Source organism: Myxocyprinus asiaticus, chromosome 26, assembly GCF_019703515.2.
Source record: "Myxocyprinus asiaticus isolate MX2 ecotype Aquarium Trade chromosome 26, UBuf_Myxa_2, whole genome shotgun sequence".
In the NCBI taxonomy this organism is placed as follows: Eukaryota; Metazoa; Chordata; class Actinopteri; order Cypriniformes; family Catostomidae; genus Myxocyprinus; species Myxocyprinus asiaticus.
Genome location: NC_059369.1, coordinates 28,242,237 through 28,262,453, shown reverse-complemented (window position 1 = coordinate 28,262,453; position 20,217 = coordinate 28,242,237). Strand labels below are relative to the sequence as shown.

Genomic DNA, 20,217 nt, shown 5'->3' with positions numbered 1-20,217 from the left:
AAGCCACGCAACGCACTGGCTGGCTCTCAAAACCTACCGAGTCGTCTACCTAGTCAGCATTTTGGGGCAGCACAGTACAGGCGCGCTCCCGACACGACCAAGGGCTGTCTCTTTAGAACATTACAAACGCGCATAATGTGATGATAAAAAAGTCCTGTCTAGGTAAGAAGCTCTCTTGGGATTGAGGCACAGCTAAACACAGCGATATTTTCCAAAACCAGACTAAAATAAACGGAATAAAAGATAATTGAATGTACAGTGAGTGTTTATAAGGGAAGATTCCGTTTATATGGATATAAAGAGTTGCAGTCTTAAAAACAATGAGACAGGAATACAGGAAAATCTATGATTGTGCCTGATCAAAAATAGCTAGCTGTGTCTTTCAATTGTAGAACCAATATTGTTCAATATCAAATAAATCACAATATTGTTCTTCTTGCTAGGTCACTAATTAAATCCATATAGCATTCATACTTGAATTTTGCATTTGTACCCAATTTACCATTTTTGGACATTCAGGGCAAAGCTGAAGTAAACACTCTCTGGATGCACACTGAAAATATGTAGCCTATTGAACTTTCTTACAAAATAATATTTAATAGATTAAGACACTTTTTAGTCATGTTGCACACAGGTGGATTTCCATGAAAAGGCTATCAAATGTGGAAATAAGATGTAATGAATGGACATTGAGGTTTGATATGTGTTTTTCTTTACGTCATTGTTCTGCAATTTCAGACTTGATTTGATATGTGGTTACACTGAGTCATAGACTTTGACAGGGTGGGAATGGTTTCCATCCTATCCAGAAACCAGATATCTTACTCAAGAAGCAGCCCAGATAAAGGTAGGTTAGATTCGGGTTAATTACTCCTTATAATATGTAAACGTGCATTCATGATATCACATATATATGTATGTGTGTATGTATGCATATATATGTGTGTACGTGTATATATAAATATGTGTGTGTGTGTGTGTGTGTGTGTGTATATATATATATATATATATATATATATATATATATATATATATATATATATATACCCACAGTCTTAGTGTGTATTCTATATATACTTTATTTTCTATTACATTTTTATTTCATTCTATTTTTTATTTATTTTTTATTATTATCTTTGTCTTGTTGCTGTATTGTTTGTGCACTGGAAGCTTCTGTCACCAAGACAAATTCCTTGTATGTGTAAGCATACTTGGCAATAAAGCTGATTCTGATTCTGATTCTGATCACTGGAATGATCAAAAACATGACTCATCTCTAAAAGTGGCCTCTGGGTATCATCCCTTAGAGTATTTTTTAACTTTTAAATATTTTTGTTTTGAAGAATTTCAAATCATTTTACACCGGGGCATTAATAAAATTGCAGAATTTAGAATACTGCTATTCCTTAGGTCCTTAGCTCACTAAACTCTTCCCTGAAAACAACTCTCTTGGCTTTGCTTTGAAACAAACTATTGATATGTGATGTCTCCACAGAATTGTAGAAAAACCTCTAACACAGGCCTTTCTATTTCAGTATACTCTTGGAATGTCTTTACAGAGCTCATGCTTGTCTTTTACAGATCTGACCTACACTGGCGGCCAAACATTTGGAATAATGTACAGATTTTGCTCTTATGGAAAGAAATTGGTACTTTTTTCACCAAAGTGGCATTCAACTGATCACAATGTATTGTCAGGACATTAATAACGTGAAAACGTACTATTACAATTTGAAAAAAAAAAAAAACAAATGTTCAGAACTTCTTAAACTACTTCAAAGTGTTCTCATCAAAAAATCCTCCACGTGCAGCAATGACAGCTTTGCAGATCCTTGGCATTCCAGCTGTCAGATTGTCCAGATACTCAGGTGACATTTCACCCCACGCTTCCTGTAGCACTTGCCATAGATGTCTTGTCGGGGACTTCTCACGCACCTTACAGTCTAGCTGATCCCACAAAAGCTCAATGGGGTTAAGACCCATAACACTCTTTTCCAATTATCTGTTGTCCAATGTCTGTGTTTCTTTGCCCACGCTAACATTTTCTTTTTGTTTTTCTGTTTTAAAAGTGGCTTTTTCTTTGCAATTCTTCCCATAAGGCCTGCACCCCTGAGTCTTCTCTTTACTGTTGTACATGACACTGGTGTTGAGCAGGTAGAATTCAATGAAGCTGTCAGCTGATGACATGTGAGGCATCTATTTCTCAAACTAGAGACTCTGATGTACTTATCCTCTTATTTAGTTGTACATCTGTCCTTCCACATCTCTTTCTGTCCTTGTTAGAGCCAGTTGTCCTTTGTCTTTGAAGACCGTAGTGTACACCTTTGTTTTTGCCTTAATTCTTCAAAACAATGATTGACTGACGAGTTTCTAGAGAAATCTGTTTCTTTTTTTTTGTTGCCATTTTTGACCTAATATTGACCTTAAGACATGCCCCATCTATTGCATACTGTGGCAACTCACAAACACTAAGACAATGTTAAGTTTCATTTAACAATCCAAATAGCTTTCAGCAGTGTTTGATATAACGGCAACTGATTTTCTAGTACCAAATTAGCAATTTAGCATGATTACTCAAGGATAAGGTGTTGGAGTGATGGCTGCTGGAAATGGGTCCTGTCAAGATTTTTGATAAAGATTTTGATAAAAAACTTTTTTCAAATAGTGATGGTGATGTTTTTTACATCAGTAATGTCCTGACTATACTTTGTGATCAGTTGAATGCCACTTTGGTGAATTAAAATACCAATTTCCTTCCGAAACAGCAAAATCTGTACATTATTCCAAACTTTTGGCCATCAGTGTGCAAAAGAAGTGAACACACCCATTCTGCCCACAAATGCAGTAACTCATGATGCTGTTGTATTTTTTGCTCTGTAAGTAGAGATGCTGTACCGCAATACTTTTACTATGCTATCATTTCCACTTTCAAATATTCTGTGATTTAAGAGACCTTATAGTAAATAGTATTTGACTATGCTCTGACAATTAATTTCTAAAAATGTATATATTGTTCTTTATACATATTAAATGAAGAAGTCTCATTGATCTTTGGCTGACACAATTAAATTCATTAAATTTGTGGGTTTAGCTCAGAAAATATACTGTATTTCAACATACTGGCCATTTGTTGAAAAGGACTGGATCATGTATTATTTGCTATTTACTATGTTGTAATTTTCTTGATAGTGTGCTTCCTGTTAGAGTCAGCGTGTTAGCATTCTTGTCACTTTAAAATAATGTGGGCTGAACATTTTTTTACAGTGGTTATTTTTGTCCATGGCTGCATGAGAAGTCATGTGGATAAATGTAAACATCCTATAGAGTAAAGGAAATTTCCCACTGATAAATCAACATGTGATAAAGGCCTAAATTAAGGCAAAGCAGAGCTGTTCTCTTGCATTTCTTCTCTGTTAATGGACATACTGTGTATACTCATGTTAATTCATCTTACATAATCAGCTAATCAAATGACTGAAAAAAATATTTACAGTTCAGTTACACATGTAAATGAAAATGCCACTCTCCATTTATGAAAAGCAAAAGGTTAAAACAATCTCTATACATAGCATTCATTAGTGGGTATATTAAGGATTAAGGCCGGGTTAAGATAAAAATTATTGGTGGATTCAAATCATTAAGAGCATGATAATTGTTTACAATAAAAGCATAAGTTTACTCTGTTATCAGTATACAGTATGTTTCTATTCATGTTGTACTTGTAGTTTTCTTAAGTTGTTGGTGTTATTCTCATTAATGTAATGTATTGTTTAGGCTTTATTTACTTATATTTGACTTATAAAATGGTTGTATGCATGTATCAAACACCAGTATAAGTTTTCTTCTGTGCATGATGTGTATTCAACATAGTAAAGTAGGCTACAAACAACTGGAAGTAAGAAATTTGTGTCTTTCTGGTAGTTTCAGCAAAGATGTGTGGTTGATATTTGTGAATCATAACAACTTGCTCCAACAAAGCGCATAAAATGCCATCGTGAATGTCTGTTAATGTATTTTGTACACATAAGAACTTAGCAATAAAACTCAGCGAGCTGAAAGTCTGTTAAAGATGGCAGGATGTGTCATTTTGTTTTACCTGAAAGGAAGTAAACCCTTTAGCCATTTATCCACAGAGACAGTCATAAATTCCACATATGCAATTCAGTTGAATAAACTTTGAGTATTCTGTGGAATCAGGCGATTGGTAATGTTTAATAATTGCTGGGAGTAAAAACTATCCTTGTAATACCTTAGCAATTATCTCTTTTAAATTGAATTTTCCCCCCATAAGATTAGCTGTTATTTTAGCTTAATTTTTATTTTCATGCTTTAGCAGTCCAAAAAGTAATGATGCCACTTTGCTTCGTTTACCTTGGTGACTTCAGTTCACTTTCTTGAATGCATTCTATACCATCATAGAACTTCAGATTGTGGTCAGACGGACTCTATATTTTATAGACTACTTCTATTTGAAGTTGCATGTCTAAATTTCTTTGTAGTTTCTCTACTAGTAATAAATACAGCCTGTGTCGTTTACACAACTGTCTTTTATTTAAGGATAGTGATCATATGAAGCCATTTATTATCACATAGTTGTTTGGCTCCTTTTTAAAATCATAATGATAACAGAAATCACCCAAATGGCCCTGATCAAAAGTTTACATACCCTTGAATGTTTGGCCTTGTTACAGACACACAAGGTGACACACACAGGTTTAAATGGCAATTAAAGGTTAATTTCCCACACCTGTGGCTTTTTAAATTGCAATTAGTGTCTGTTTATAAATAGTCAATGAGTTTATTAGCTCTCACATGAATGCACTGAGCAGGCTAGACACTGAGCCATGGGGAGCAGAAAAGAACTGAGTAACAAGGTAATGGAACTTTATAAACATGGAAAAGGATATAAAAATTATATCCAAAGCTTTGAAAATGCCAGTCAGTGCTGTTCAATCACTTACTAAGAAGTGGAAAATTCTGGGATCTCTTGATACCAAGCCAAGGTCAGGTAGACTAGGATTTCAGCCACAACTGCCAGAAGAATTGTTTGGGATACAAAGAAAAACCCACAGGTAACCTCAGGAGAAAAACAGGCTGCTCTGGAAAAAGGTGTGGTTGTTTCAAGGAGCACAATACTTATTGACCTCTCCAAACACAGCACTTATGGTTGTGACCATAAAACTCTATTTTGGTCTCGTCACTCCAAATTACAGTGTGCCAGAAGCTGTGAGGCGTGTCAAGGTATTGTCGGGCATATTGTAACCGGGCATTTTTGTGGCATTGGCTTCTTTCTGGCAACTCGACCATGCAGCTCATTTTTGTTCAAGTATTGTGCTCCTTGAAACAACCACACAGTCTTTTTCCAGAGCAGCCTGTATTTCTCCTGAGGTTACCTGTGGGTTTTTCTTTGTATCCCAAACAATTCTTCTGGCAGTTGTGGCTGAAATCTTTCTTGGTCTACCTGACCTTGTCTTGGTATCAAGAGATCCCAGAATTTTCCACTTCTTAGTAAGTGATTGAACAGCACTGACTGGCATTTTCAAAGCTTTGGATATATTTTTATATCCTTTTCCATCTTTATAAAGTTCCATTACCTTGTTACTCAGTTCTTTTCTGCTCCCCATGGCTCAGTGTCTAGCCTGCTCAGTGCATTCATGTGAGAGCTAACAAACTCGTTGACTATTTATACAAAGACACTAATTGCAATTTAAAAAGCCACAGGTGTGGGAAATTAACCTTTAATTGCCATTTAAACCTGTGTGTGTCACCTTGTGTGTCTGTAACAAGGCCAAACATTCAAGGGTATGTAAACTTTTGATCAGGGCCATTTGGGTGATTTCTGTTATCATTATGATTTAAAAAGGAGCCAAACAACTATGTGATGATAAATGGCTTCATATGATCACTATCCTTAAATAAAAGACTTTGCATGATCAGTCATATTTTCAAAATCAATGCTAAAATTTCACAATTTCTGCCAGGATATGCAAGCTTTTGAGCACAACTGTATCTATATTATCATACAGTGTACAAAAACAACCTAAAAGTTCATAACTTGTAGTCAGACCTGACTGGATGGACCAGGAAGGTGTACCTATATATATATATATATATACACTGTATAAATATACTGTTGTGCAAAATAATATTTCCAACATTAAAATACTCTGCCCACAACCTTATTATCAAAAATGCCTACAAGAAAATGAACTATTCTAACTAATCGAATTAACTAGATCTAATACAAAGATCCCAGTTTTTATGAAAACTGTTCATGTGCATTCTCTTCATGTTGTTTTCCTATTTGTTATCAGTGTATGTAAAAGTACCTTGGGTTCTAGAAAGGTGCTATCCAAATATAATTTATGATAATAATAATAATAGATATATGAATAATTTTCCATATTAATCGGAGTAAAACATTATACTCAGCTTGCTGTGAGTTTACTAAATGGTGATGTATTCAAGACAGGTGATGTATATTACTTAATTGTTACCAAGCTCAGTAAGGGATGTAAAAACTGAAATGGACTCTACAATGTGCAACACTGACATCTTGTGTCTTATTTTTGTGAGCTGGTTAAAAGCTGTGTGGTTTTAGTTGAGTAGTGGCCTTCCTCTTTCAGCCACCTGCTCAAGATGTGGGACGGCCTTAGGACTGCAGAGATGGACCCTCCATTACCATCACTTTTCTTTTTTATAATAGTTTGCTTCTCTTCCTCTCTTTCTGTCTTGACTTCTCTGAGAAGGAGGAACTTACTTGCAGTAAATGATAAAAAGATGCTGTTTCATTACAACTCAGTCCAGTCAGCATTGATTAGTAATCTGATTGCAACGTGCAAGTGCCTCAAATAAAATAACTTTTGTATGTAGTTAATTAATGATTAGATTTCCAAGTGGGAAGAGAAGGCTTTATATCCCAGCTCAAGGTTCAAGACCCAGCAGTTGTCACAGATAAAGCAGGATGAGTAAGCCATGTATTTACCTCTCCGTTCTTTAGTTAACTTTTTTTTTTTAAACAGGTGTTTAAACAGGTGGTTTTTGGCATGGTTTGTATAAAGGGGTGTTGGTTTTGTTTTTGTAGGAAATGGTTAATGCTTGTTTGAATGAAATGTGAAAATGAATGTGTTTAGAAACTTAAACGCTTTTGCAACTACTAAGAACTTGTTGGAGCAGGTAAAATGTTTTAATCTGAATCTTTTATTATACAGCAGACAAAGAAGATTTACAGTTGACTGCTGTCTCAACTGGGAATGAACTGAATGGAGTGGACAATCCAGGATTTGTAATGGTAGGCTTGAGTTGTCTAGTAATGTCATTTGTTCTCTGGAGATTATTTTGTATGAGTTAAAAAATATATATATTTATCTTCAGGAGAATAAATTGGCAGAAGAAGCAGACTTCAGTGACAGTGAAAAAGAGGAGTCAGAGAAGGACTCAAAATCATGCCTAAGGTGTGATTTATTTCTTTGGAATTAAATAATAGGTCAAATTTGATCCATCCTAATGAGTAAAGAGGCTAACAAAAGTTTAAAAATATTACTTCCACCTCTGTGTGTTGGCACCAGTTCACATGTGTGACGCAAAATCTAAAGTAATTTTTTCCACAGAAAAGCTTGCATACCCATCACGGCCACAGAGGCTTTCTTCAAGACTCATTCCAAAATAATCAAGTACATTGCTCTGGCAATACTTGCTGCAGGTAACATACAGTATATACATCTTTACAGTTTTACAGCTATAATTGCTATAACTCTACATTCCAGGTACATTATACATAACATTCATTGTTCAAATGGACAACACACAATACTGTATGTTTTGTGTTTCAAATTGTAGGTTTTTTGGCATACTTCATTGCTGCAGTTTACTTGAATTTCCAGAGGGCAATTGCTTTGGTTGTCCTCACTTGTTTGGGGGTGTTGATCATTGTGAGCAAACTAGTGAATAAGTACATGGGTGACAGCATTAGGAAGTTCTTTAAGCCAGCTCAAAGATGGTTTAAATCCCATTTGAGATGGATGAAATGGTAAGTAGGACACTTTTTTTGAAAGCTTAAGTCACACTGAAATGTCTAATGTCTAAATGTCATTGCATTAGATACAAAATATCAAACCAAGTGGCGTCTGCCAACAAATTATGCTAGAATTATGTTTTTTTGAAATCTAAATTCACTTTTGATTTAACCATTTTTGCAATGACTTTTAACAGCAGTAGTAATCCCAAGAAGTTTAAGCAGAAGTAGTCATCATGTCAAGTAGATATATGTAGTCAAATTCCTTCAACTTCACACAGATTCCCTAGTAGAGGAATCACAGTTGTAGTTTGTGACAGTAAACATTTTACAAACAAAAGGTTCCATACACTTTTTATTCTGAATGTTCTTATATCCTTTGAAACCTAAGCTTTGTGTGAAAATTGTGTTTGTGCTATATTTATTTGAAAAAATGCCAGTTAGTTTGATATTTTGGTATAATGCAAAGACATGTACATTTTAAGGGTGGCTTAAGTGTATATTTAGGTGTTGGAATGGCTTGGAGGTGGCTAATTTGTATTGACTCTAAATAGAATGCTAAGTTAATGCAGGTAATCATTATGTATTATGTTACAAATACTCTGTTTTTAAATTGTTTTCCCCAAATTAATCTTAAAGGATGCTATGTGCAACAAAAATACTTGCAACAGATTTGACAGTGTCATGTTTGTCCCTGTTTTTCTGTTTACAACTGTATTTCTTAAAGATGATTACAAGAATTTTATAACATTACAATGACTTGTGAAGTTAGGGACACAGTTGGATTGTACACATGTCATGTGTGATGTGTCTCTGTTTGTTGCAGGGTGTTCATAGTAATCGTGTTGGGACTACTGGTGGCATGGTTGGCAGTTGACACACGAAAGCGGCCAGAACAGCTCATCTCTTTTGCCGGTGTCTGCATGTTTGTTATTGCCATATTTCTCTTCTCTGCACACAGGACTGCGGTTAGTGATAAAAACGTGCACACTGCACTCACACCTTTGGTTATACCTGGATTACATTCACTCACACACTCGTACATTATTGAACATGCTTATCTCGGAATGCGTTTTTTTAGACTTTGGATTTCCTGCCAGCCTTATCGGAGTGTTGAGGTTTCACCTCTCACTTCCCACCAATAAAACAGTTGTACAGAAAATGATTTCAATCATCTATAAATGAACAGACCAAAGGCCCATGTTCTAAATGAGTGCTTTATATGGGGTGTGGTTGTTGACAATACGTTTTTTTGTGTGTTGAATTCTGATTAGGTGTGCTGGAGGACAGTCTTCTGGGGACTTGGTTTACAATTTGCCATTGGCCTGTTTGTCATTAGGACAGAGCCAGGTCTCATAGCCTTTGAATGGCTCGGAAAGCAAGTTCAGGTATCACTGCTTAAAATCTCACAAACATATATTGTGCAATTTCCTTCTTACTAGGTATCTCTTTTAATGAAGTTAATAAGTTACAATCTGCAATGACTTAATTAAACAAAACAATAATGAATGATTATTTAAACGAGAAGTTGGAGCCATAGTTTCTGTGTTTTGAGCATAAAGTGAATGCACAAACTGAACTACCAGAGTAGTTTCTAATATTCACAATTAAAGATGCACTCAGTATGTTTGCCTAATTAAAAAGCCTCACACATATTAGAATGGCCAATACTTAAAGAAAAAAAATATGTTTAAAATAACTTTTGCTCACATGAGATGAACATGTTTTATTTTACATGGAACGGTATGGCTCATGGAGTGCCGCCATGTTGAGATCACGTGACCAGCCAAGTGCTGTTCACTTTGGGTGCGTCTCAATCAGCTCCATGGTTCAGTAGTCAGGGCACTGACCAGGGAATTGACCATTTCTAGGGCTGTCTCAATCGTAAAATCTTTCCAGTGCACTAAAATATTTGCTTCCTAAAAATTCCCACAATGCACCCTAAAAACCAGGGAGCACCATGCTCACTATGTTCCCTTACCAGAAATGTCATCAGGTGTTCTGAAGTCTTTCAAGTCTTTGGAAGACAAGCACAAGTGTAAAACTATGAAATCAAAGCCTAATTTTCTCTTGAAAAGAGAATTTGTTTTTAATGTCTTTCATCCATAATTGCATGAAAGAGAAACAATCTTTTAAATATTTAAGTTGTTAGAAGAAAGTTAAAATAAACGTCTTTATATTTGATATATCATTGATCAATTTATCATTGATAATTACTCTGTACGTTAAAATATCTACATGAAAATTCACAACAGTGTCATTTATACCATGGTTGTTGTTGATTTATCCTAGCGGTGTTTTAACGCGCGGTCTCGTGATCGTGCCGCAGGTGATCGAGTCATAAGAGTTCCAATGTTCGTGTTCACGATATACTGATTCATGACATAGGGAGCTAAGGAGCTGATTGAGATGCATAACCACCCTGTTATTTGACCCTTTCATTCGTGGAATAAATTAGTCATGGGTGAATGCGAAAAGAGAATTTATACTATTATACTAATTGATATACATTGATAACTGAAATCTTTTGCTTTTGCATGCTGCATCAATGTTGATAGTTGTCATAAGTCCAAGACCACTGTCATATTGGCCAGCACAACATAAACAAAAATTACTGAATGTACCTTAAAGTACAGTACATCAAGTCATTACATTACATCAGAATATGATGGACTACTTATTGTATGGCCGCCATGTTCTAAATCGTTCTTTCTTTCACCTTGTTTTCCAGATATTTTTGGACTACACAAAAGCTGGCTCTGTATTTGTGTTTGGAAACCTCATTGAAGGCATATTCGCTTTCCAGGTTAGCAATGACAAATACTTGACATGTAATGCATGGATGGTTTTAAAAAAAAAAAACATTTTTTTTTTATACAACTGGATGTTGTTGTGTATACCCACAGGCTCTGCCAATAGTGGTTTTCTTCAGCAGTGTAATGTCAGTCCTGTACTACTTGGGGGTCATGCAGTGGATTGTCATGAAGGTAAGAGTGTTTCAGTCCAGTCTGATATTCATTTAACTTGTGAGAGCTTTAGAGTATGTTCTTCAAAATGAGATTTGGTCTATAAATCATATATCTTTCTGTGCACAGATTTCCTGGGTTATGCAGGTAACAATGGGAACCTCCTCTACAGAGACTCTCAGTGTGGCAGGGAATATATTTGTTGGTCAGGTAATATTCTGTCATCATTTTAATCATTTACATAAACTTTAAAAATACACTGGAATTAGATGTACGAGAAGTGTTTTAATTAGAAGCGTTAATTTCTAAACATAAATAAGATTTCCTGAAAGCTAACTTGACAGAAATGAGAACATGAGAAGTTCATTTCAAGGGGGATTCTAATTACCAAATTTGGCAATTCAAAAAAATGCATCATTGGATGTAATTTCTTTCTATTATTAAAAAAAACTGTCAATTGTAAGGCCAACACGGAGGGCTAATCCGTTACGGGTTCCCTCTGGAATTTCTAATCATTTTGAAGATGTTAAAGATGTTAAAATAAAGTCTGTGGTTAACATTATTTGAAGAGACTTGCACTTTTGTTCTACAACCTAAATTACACTCATTCATACCTTAAACGGATTTTTTTTTTGTTCAAGTTTAATTAGCTAACAAGTTTCTACATAAGGATGACGACAGATGTCTCATTAACAACGTCATTCGCCAAGCATGTAAACTCACATTCATACTAGGCAAATGCCATGTAATTCATTGCACAACTGTAGTTCTTATTTAGCAACTTAATTCATGTTAACCACATACAGTACCTGATTTAAAAACCCATTTTAAAAGCGGGATCCCATGGCTTGAAAATGCCAATTCTCATCTGGGTTTTAGGACAACAGACTGAACAGCTCTATAAAATATGACTGGTTTTGCTATGTTTCAGACAGAGGCACCCCTCCTTATTCGTCCTTATCTGAAGGACATGACCAAGTCTGAGATTCATGCTGTGATGACTGGAGGATTTGCCACCATTGCTGGGAGTGTTATGGGGGCATTCATCTCATTTGGTGTATGACAATTATAATTTAATTTGTAAAATTCTCATAAACCCTCAATGCCAAAGAAATTAAGTCCTTTCAGTTATGAACTGAACCACCACAATTATTTCTTTTTGAAACAGGAAGTTTTGGTGGGACACAGGGCTCAAAGGGCTTGTACCCTTTTTTTAAACAGTTATTTTAATTTTAGACTTTAGTTAGATTACAGTCATGAACCATGATTTGTTACTTGCTAGTTGGTCGCAGGTGGTGATAGGAGGAGGGACATTCTCATTTTAAAGACTGAACAAAATTCGGTGTCATGCAAGATCTGTCAAAAGATTTGGTCTGTATTCCCTGAAGAGAAAGATTGTACATTTTAAATGTGTATTTACAAAAAGTGATTATTTATTTACTTTTAAAGTACACTAGAATGTAGATGACCTCAAAGCTAACATACAGTACAAGCACTAAAAGCCACAAAGCTATGATTTTGATTTTATGGTCTATTTAAAGGTGCACTCAGTAATTTTTTCCCCATTAAACAAGATTTACTCCTAAAGAAATTAATTGTTATTTTGAAACATATGTATAAAATCATGACCACTCACTTGAGATGAGGACTCTAGTCATATCAGTAACCTTATAAAAGCTGTTTTATTCTACATGGGGCAGGGGTTCCCTCATGGGGGCTGCCATTTTAGAATCACATGTCCAGCTGAATACTACTCACTTAATCTCAGTAACCATCTTGTTATTAGACACTTTCACTCATGGATTAAATTCATCATGGCTGATTGTGAATAGTGAATTTCTACAATGGCATCTGTAACTGAAAACTATTGATTTTGAATGATGCTGCATCCACACTACTAGGTGTCACTGTAAGTTCAGGATGACACAAGCAAAAAGTTACTGAGTGCACCTTTTACATGGTATGTTTATTTCTCTATAAAACTATAATTAAAGTCCACCCTACACAGATTGATGCATCGTCTCTAATTTCTGCATCTGTGATGGCTGCTCCATGTGCTTTATCCATTTCCAAACTATCATATCCTGAAACAGAACAGAGCAAGTTCACATCTAAGGATCAGATTAAAGTTGACGGCGGGTGAGTCCTCCTCTCAGTTATCATCATAAGACTGTTTTGATTTCTAAATACTGTACATTGCTTTTGAAAATCGTTCTGTCAAATGTTCTTTTGTTTGTGCACAGTGGTGAACAGAATGTCTTGGAAGCTGCCAGTAATGGGGCATCTGCATCTATCGGACTTGTGGCCAACATAGCTGCTAACTTGATTGCCTTCCTCGCCATTTTGGACTTCATTAATGCGGCTCTTAGCTGGTTGGGAGGCATGGTTGGATACCCAGAAGTCACTTTTGAGGTGTGTATAGTGGTACCCAAAACCTAGGTCAAATCAGTGGTTGTTTTTCATTTCACAATGTTCAAGATCATTTTAATTCCACAAATCTTTATATTCATCCCCTCAGTTGATCTGCTCCTATGTGTTCATGCCGGTGGCTTTCATGATGGGAATTCCATACGATGAGTCATTTATAGTGGCTGAGCTTATTGGCACTAAACTCTTCCTTAATGAGTTTATAGCCTATGAGAAGCTGTCGGAGCTCAAGAGCAACAGACTTAATGGCATTCTAGAGAATGGTTCAGACAAAAATTGGATCTCGGTAAGTACTTATGTGATTTCTCAATCTTAAATTTCCCTTAAATCTATACTTTTTTCTAATTAATTTAAAGACATAATTAGTCAAATGCATAATCTAAAGGCTGATGTAAGCATACAGATTTTGTGTATTGTTTAAAAATGTTCTGCTTTCATTTAATTTATATCATCAAAACTACTTGCAGGTTCGATCAGAAATCATCTGCACCTATGCCCTGTGTGGCTTCGCTAATTTCAGTTCTCTTGGTATTGTGATTGGAGGCCTGTGTGAGTACCCTAACTACAGTATAATAAGTGATGTATCTATTAAAAGCACTTGAAGTGTGAAGTGTGATCAAAGGGACAGTATTTATTCACCCTCATGTTGTTCCAAACTTGTGTGATTTTCTATCTTTTGCGGAACACAAAATTAGATGTTAGAATCTCTGTCGCCATACAGTTTCATTGTATGGACATTGTTGCCAGAACCCGCCCAGTTGGGCTACTTTCAATAGATCTGTGCCGGGGAAAATGTGCTTGGGTGGGTGGTCAAAATTTGGGCTGTTTTGGAATGATTTTGGCAGGTTTTTAAAATGATAAAATTAAGAATTTCCATTGCCCATGCAACTAAAATAAAGAAAACGTCTCCACACACAATCATTCAATCAAATAGCCAGAACACTGATTGACAGAAAATGTGTTTAATCCTGTTCAGAGGAGCTACCAGCTGCCACACCCACCAGTGGGTTCTGAATGTGCATGATCTGCAGGTGTTGCTTGTTAATTTTTGTGATAGAAATTAGACAATCTTAACAATGACAAAGCGGTAAAAATGTAAAAATATATCGAAAATGGGGAAATTACCCTTATATCAAGTGATGGTTAATGCCAGGACTTTTCTGTAGAGCTTTTTTTTGGAGAAATTGCACCTTTGAGTTTCTCCGATGACCAGGCCACTGGCTAGAAGTTTAATGCTGTTGAGAACACTGCGGGATATATTGTGAAGTTGGCACTCATGGTTATCATAGACAGTAGTATCATAAAGTAACACAACTTAAAAGTGGCTTTTGAATATGCTGCTCTTTCTTGACTCATGGATGTGCACACAGGAACATGGAATGATTGAAAATCAGCTGTGTTACATCCACGATGACAGCTGTCTAGGAACTTTGACTGTTCTGCGTGTTAGCGAATTCACCTTACTTAAATGACTACAAAGAATTACAGTTTTCTTGGAACTTGGAATGAGCCATAACAGCGTAAAAAGTAAGGACAAATTATATATAACCTTTATATGACATATTAATTAAAAAATAGGCCTATTGAATGGCAAACACATAACTGCAATCATAGCACAATGGCATACTTTCATTATTTGGCTTATATATTACTTGAAATCCCAGGGCAGCATATTTGTTTCTTTTCTGTGCGTGTGTTTGTTTATATGTGTGAATAAAGAAAAATGGGTAAATGGAAAGGTTTTGGGGAAACTTTATCTTTGCATCACTTAATTGTGTTGTCAAGGTTGTAAAGGCAATGCTGTAGTATTATGGTTAATGTGCATTTTATTTTCATATACAATATTTGGGCGGATTTTTATGCATTGGGGTGGGTTCTGAGCAATCATTGGGCTAGAAAATGTCAAATGAATCTGGCAAAAAATGTGTATGGACAAAATGCAATGAAAGTGAATATTGACTAAGGCTAACATTCTGCCTGACAAAAGTAATGCTGATTTAGAACAACATCAGGGTAACTAAATGATAATTTTTTTGGTTAACTATCCTTTTGAATAATTTAAAGAATACCCTCTATTCAGATTGCTCAGTAACTGACCTGTCATTCTTTACTTATGTACAAATGTTGTGTACTGTGCACATTATGACAATTATTACTTCTTATCTCTATTGTTATCATTTACTGATAATGTTTTTCCTTATTTCAATTCCACAGCCTCTATTTGCCCATCAAGGAAGGGTGATATATCAGCTCTAGTGCTCAGAGCCTTGTTCACAGGCACATGTGTTTCCTTGATCAATGCCTGTATTGCTGGTAAGCAAGCTTTAATCAGATGTAACAAAATCTAGTGTTTTTAACCTTTGTCTAACACCACAAAAAAAGCAACATCACTGTGTTTGTGTATCACCGCAAGCCATCTTGCAATTAGATCTCAATTCTCTGGTTCCCAAGATCTTGTAAAACCTGGAAAAATCTGGTGAATTTACAGTTTTTCTCAATTGCATTTCCTGAAACCAGTGGCAGGCCATGCATTAAATGTCTAGGCCTTCAGTGTGGTTCATGCCATTAAGAAAACACAGTTTCACAATGAATAAGACACCCTATGCCTTTGGGCATCATACATTATAACTAATAATACCAATTGACATTTTAAAAACACGTCCACGCACGAAAGCCAGAAGTTGAAACGACACTTAATGCTCAAGCAAGCCTAATTTTAACTGCAGCATCTCCCGAACAGACATTCAAAAATCATAATTTTTCATATGAATCTACCAAGGAGGTCTATAATACCTGGAAACATCTATCTAATAATATTTGCAATTTAAATGTTGCTTGCAATAAATTGCGTTTCTTCAGGGTACACGGTTATGCTGTGTTCCATTCAAGTTGGATGAGGGATATTCCTACTTGATATCTCCGACCATAAATGCATTCCATTCCCCGATATTCAGAGCTGCAATGCTCCCATCAGCTTAGCAGGGGTTTGACTCTCATTAGAGATGTCTCCTAACAACCCAACTGATAAACAATGCTGCAGCGCTTGCATTTATGCTTCAGGTATACGATTATCAAAAGAGATTGTAATGTTATATACATCTGTTTCTGCAGGCGTTTGTTAAACAAGCTTTAATATCATGTAATGTGGAAACTAACTCATTTATCGATATTACTTAATAAAGTGAATGTTTATATCTCCCTGAGTGTTGACATGTTTGTGTGACATCATGCCCCTGCATCTCGGTGAAATCGGAGTTGAGAATTACTGCATGAGCCTACAAGTTGTAATTCTGACTTCGAGATGCATTCCACTGCACTTTTCTTAGTAGGAAGTTGTATAATCCGACTTTCCAAGTTGAATGGAACGCAGCACTACTTTTTAAAACTTGATCCGACACTGAATGCTCCAGCAGCCTAATTTACACTTAGAAAACTCCTGATGTTGCTATAACAATGCAGAAAGCACTTACCAATTTACTTGAAGTGAAAATCAGTCCTCCTTTCCTGATTAATAAATTAAGCAATCACACGGTCATGCAGAACATCTCAGGTTTTTAAATCCATAAGGATCTTTCTCAATGGCGATAGTGGCAGTAATGACAGTCGACTCGTCAGCAAGATCTCGCGCTCTTCGCTTTCAAATTACATCACTTGAAGCGTGATTGCGTCACTCAAGGCCAGCTAGAAGGCCTCGACTGGGACATATCCTAAAGATCACACCCACCAAGAACAAATAAATCAATCAGATTGGCTGATGAATCTGACAATCTGACATTAGATGTGCATTCATTTGCACTGAGGGATTCTGGGCATCAAGGAATAAATTCTGACTGGATAAACTTTTTGTTTTTCTCTATTTGTTTGTAGATTAATTAAGAGTGGAAAGCGATTAAAAATACATGGGCAAAAAGGTGATTGAGAATGAAAGGATGAAAAATATTTATTTATTTGGCATGTTAGGCCAGCAGAGAAGTCTTTAAAATGCTCCTCGAAACCGTAACCACAAAATTTAAAACTACAAATTCAACTGTTGAAAGCATCTTTCTGCTGGGCTGGGTCAGACCAAAGAACCTCATCAACATCACTTGCAATGTTAGCCCTGGCCAGGCAGCGGTGGAAGTACCCCCTGATATGCCTAATCCACCCCTAAAAAGAGACTAAAGCAATGTCATTACAAGCATACTCTACTGCTTGAGGAAGGTTTTCTCATTGGTAAGGATTTCCATCATAATATTTCCAATGCCATGATGAGAAGAACTCCTATGGGGTTGAGGAATGGGGAGTTTGTTGGGAGCAAAAGATCTGAAAATCTGTGATTGGCAGTGAACCACTGACAGTACAGCAGTGTGGTGGAAACTGACATTTTCCTAGATTACAATGTTGCTTGACTGTTGAGACTGGCCTGGCTGTATTAGTTCTTGCTGAAACAAATGATCTTGGAGATGATCAAGATCAAATGGCCATTGTATTGAGTACCTGGTAGAGTACCCTATGTTGGCTGATGGCAGCACACACGTTGACCAGGAACATCCATATTTGCCCAGTGGCCAATAATGTTCTGCCCTCTTCCCCGTCACCTCTTTCTCTTCCATCTCCATCTCCTCCTCTTCGAACTGCACCTCTACCATTCCCTCTCCATTTTTCTCTTACTTGACCTCTCTCTGAATTGTTGGATTATTCTTTTTTCCAAAGCCATTATACTCACCTTTAGCCCTTATTAAACACCCTGGGACAACATTCTGATTGGTGTGTGTACAATTTTGCTTAGTAATGTTCACATGGTGAGAACTGAGTGATGCCATTGTGGGAGTTTTTTAAATGCTATTACTTTCTACATGCTCACATGGTGTAAAATGCTGCATTGAGTATTGAAAAAAAGTTGAACAGATTTGCAACTTGTGTGAAACACAGGAATAGTGTTTATAGTTTTAAGAAATTAGTCTTTCTTTTGGAAAATTATGTTATGGTTTAGGGTATTTGGCTCATTAAATTTGTTATAGTGTCTAAGCAATTGAGAAAAACGGTATAATTGTGTTTTCCAGGCCTGGAAAATTTGTGGAAATTAAATTCTTCATCTCAGAAGTCTCAGGCATGGAAATTTCTATAGTTAAAATACATTTTCCTAGTTACATTTTATCAGCTAAATATTGTTCTTGAATAAAGCTTGTGTACTTGCCTGCAAGCCATAGTGGTGTCCAATTTGTGAGCGAATCCTTCTTTTGAGTAGGTTCTTTTCAGTTAATTTCGAAATCATTCAAAAATCGGTCCGAATGATTCATTAGCGAATCAGTTTGAATCACGATGATTTGTAAACATTGGAATTTATTTGCTGAGAAAGGATGGGAATCCTGCAGTTCATTTGAGCAGGCATGTGTGCGAGGGACAGTCATCAGTATTTGGCAATTGGATTTGGAAAATTCGTATTATATTTTGTTAGTCATTTGATTAGTCGTTTAGCAAATAATTTTATCGAAAGCAACTTAAATTACACTTTACAGGGCAATCTGTAGCCTTGCTCAAGGATATCATTGTATTAATACGGATAGCTTTTTGTCCTTAGTGGTATTTAAACCCAAACCTTTAGGTGCAAAATCTTTATCCTGCCATAGCCACACCACACCCAGTTGATTGTTTCATGTTGACCTAAGTTTTTAATCATTGCTCTACCAATAGGTATTCTTTTTGTCCCTCCACTGGACTGTGTGAGTGTGTTCCAGGATTCAGTCTTTAATGCCACTGTCCCCAACATTGAAACTTGCTGTTATGACCTTTTTGATAGGTAAGGACAAAGAATATTGTTGCATATATTGTTTTATTGTATGTTATATTGTTATAATTTATAAGCACTCTGGCCAGGTATGATGCCAAGGGTCTGTAAAATATTTACTCAGCAATCTTAATGTTCTTTTGTTTGCAGTACTATCAACAATAGAACAGTTTCTTTTGAGGGTTCTTGGAGTGAAGTGAAAAATGCTACAATTTATTTTGCCAACTGTTGTGGTCTCTTCGATGCACCTGTGTGCATGTAGTTCGAACTAGAGTTAACTATCAACTGTGCCAAAAATCACTCTCTACTAACTATAATGACATTATTTATTAAATTGTCACATTTTAAAATTTATTTTTCCAGTTTATACATGTATTTATATATTTAATTTTATTTGGTAATTTGTCAATTCATGCATAATTTCTTTATAAAGAAAAAAGCATGTGAAGGTACTATTTTATTTTATGCACTGTAAATTCTGTAAATGTCTTTTAATATAATTGTGTTAATTGTGTCTGTCATTTGTAAATGGTAGAATCATTTGTGTGGATTCTAAGAGATAAAGTTCATGATCTAAGATTTTATGATGTATTATGAGTCTATTATGATGTAATATATAATTGTATTGTTTTGCATAATTGTATACTGTATATATATATATTGTAATAGATTAAAAGAAATTGTACTTGTACAGTTTTTTTTTTTTTTTTTCTATAAGCCATGCTGAAATTGTAATCACGCCTGCATTGCTGCTGTGATGCACACATAAATCACCCAAGAGCTTTTGCTCTTTGGTCAGGTAGCGGTTGTTAAGATAGCTATGAAGCACTGAATTTCACCTTTTGCCTGGTTAAAATGAGCCAAAGAAGTTCCTACTGCTATTTACATATTTATTTTACAAAAAAATAAAATAAAACCAACAACACCAAACAGACAAACACAAACAACACACATACAAGCCCTAGTATTTTACTTAACCCTTGCAAACATACAGGTATAAGCTTACTTTCTCTTATACTCTTCAAACCACACAATCTTTCCAT

General features: G+C 35.7%; 1 protein-coding gene across 2 annotated transcripts; it reads left to right on the top strand.

Annotated features, from left to right (window-relative positions):
- Positions 1-13: 13 nt before the first annotated feature.
- Positions 14-19,740, top strand: slc28a1 (solute carrier family 28 member 1). 2 transcript variants are annotated; one of them, XR_007893184.1, is made up of 19 exons: positions 14-162; positions 739-847; positions 7,212-7,291; positions 7,375-7,454; positions 7,611-7,702; positions 7,840-8,029; positions 8,841-8,982; positions 9,289-9,402; positions 10,746-10,820; positions 10,921-11,001; positions 11,110-11,190; positions 11,912-12,037; positions 12,989-13,119; positions 13,224-13,392; positions 13,499-13,693; positions 13,875-13,956; positions 14,778-14,934; positions 15,622-15,720; positions 19,081-19,124. XR_007893184.1 is itself a non-coding variant. In XM_051656359.1 (19 exons), the coding sequence occupies exons 2-19, from the start codon at positions 790-792 to the stop codon at positions 19,434-19,436; spliced, it is 2,013 nt and encodes a 670-aa protein (XP_051512319.1). In that variant the 5' UTR covers positions 14-162; positions 739-789; the 3' UTR covers positions 19,437-19,740. The 2 variants fall into 2 exon arrangements, 1 of the variants encoding a protein (XP_051512319.1); XM_051656359.1 differs by lacking the exon at positions 14,778-14,934 and adding an exon at positions 19,325-19,740 and having other exon boundaries at positions 19,081-19,186.
- The last annotated feature ends 477 nt before the right edge of the window (positions 19,741-20,217 follow it).

Bases quoted from the DNA above. Each gene is read 5' to 3' on its own strand.
- slc28a1 (XM_051656359.1), top strand. From the start codon at position 790: ATGGTTTCCATCCTATCCAGAAACCAGATATCTTACTCAAGAAGCAGC. The intron at 8,030-8,840 runs GTAAGTAGGACA...TGTTTGTTGCAG, and splicing joins CATTTGAGATGGATGAAATG to GGTGTTCATAGTAATCGTGT. The intron at 12,038-12,988 runs GTATGACAATTA...CACCCTACACAG, and splicing joins GGGCATTCATCTCATTTGGT to ATTGATGCATCGTCTCTAAT.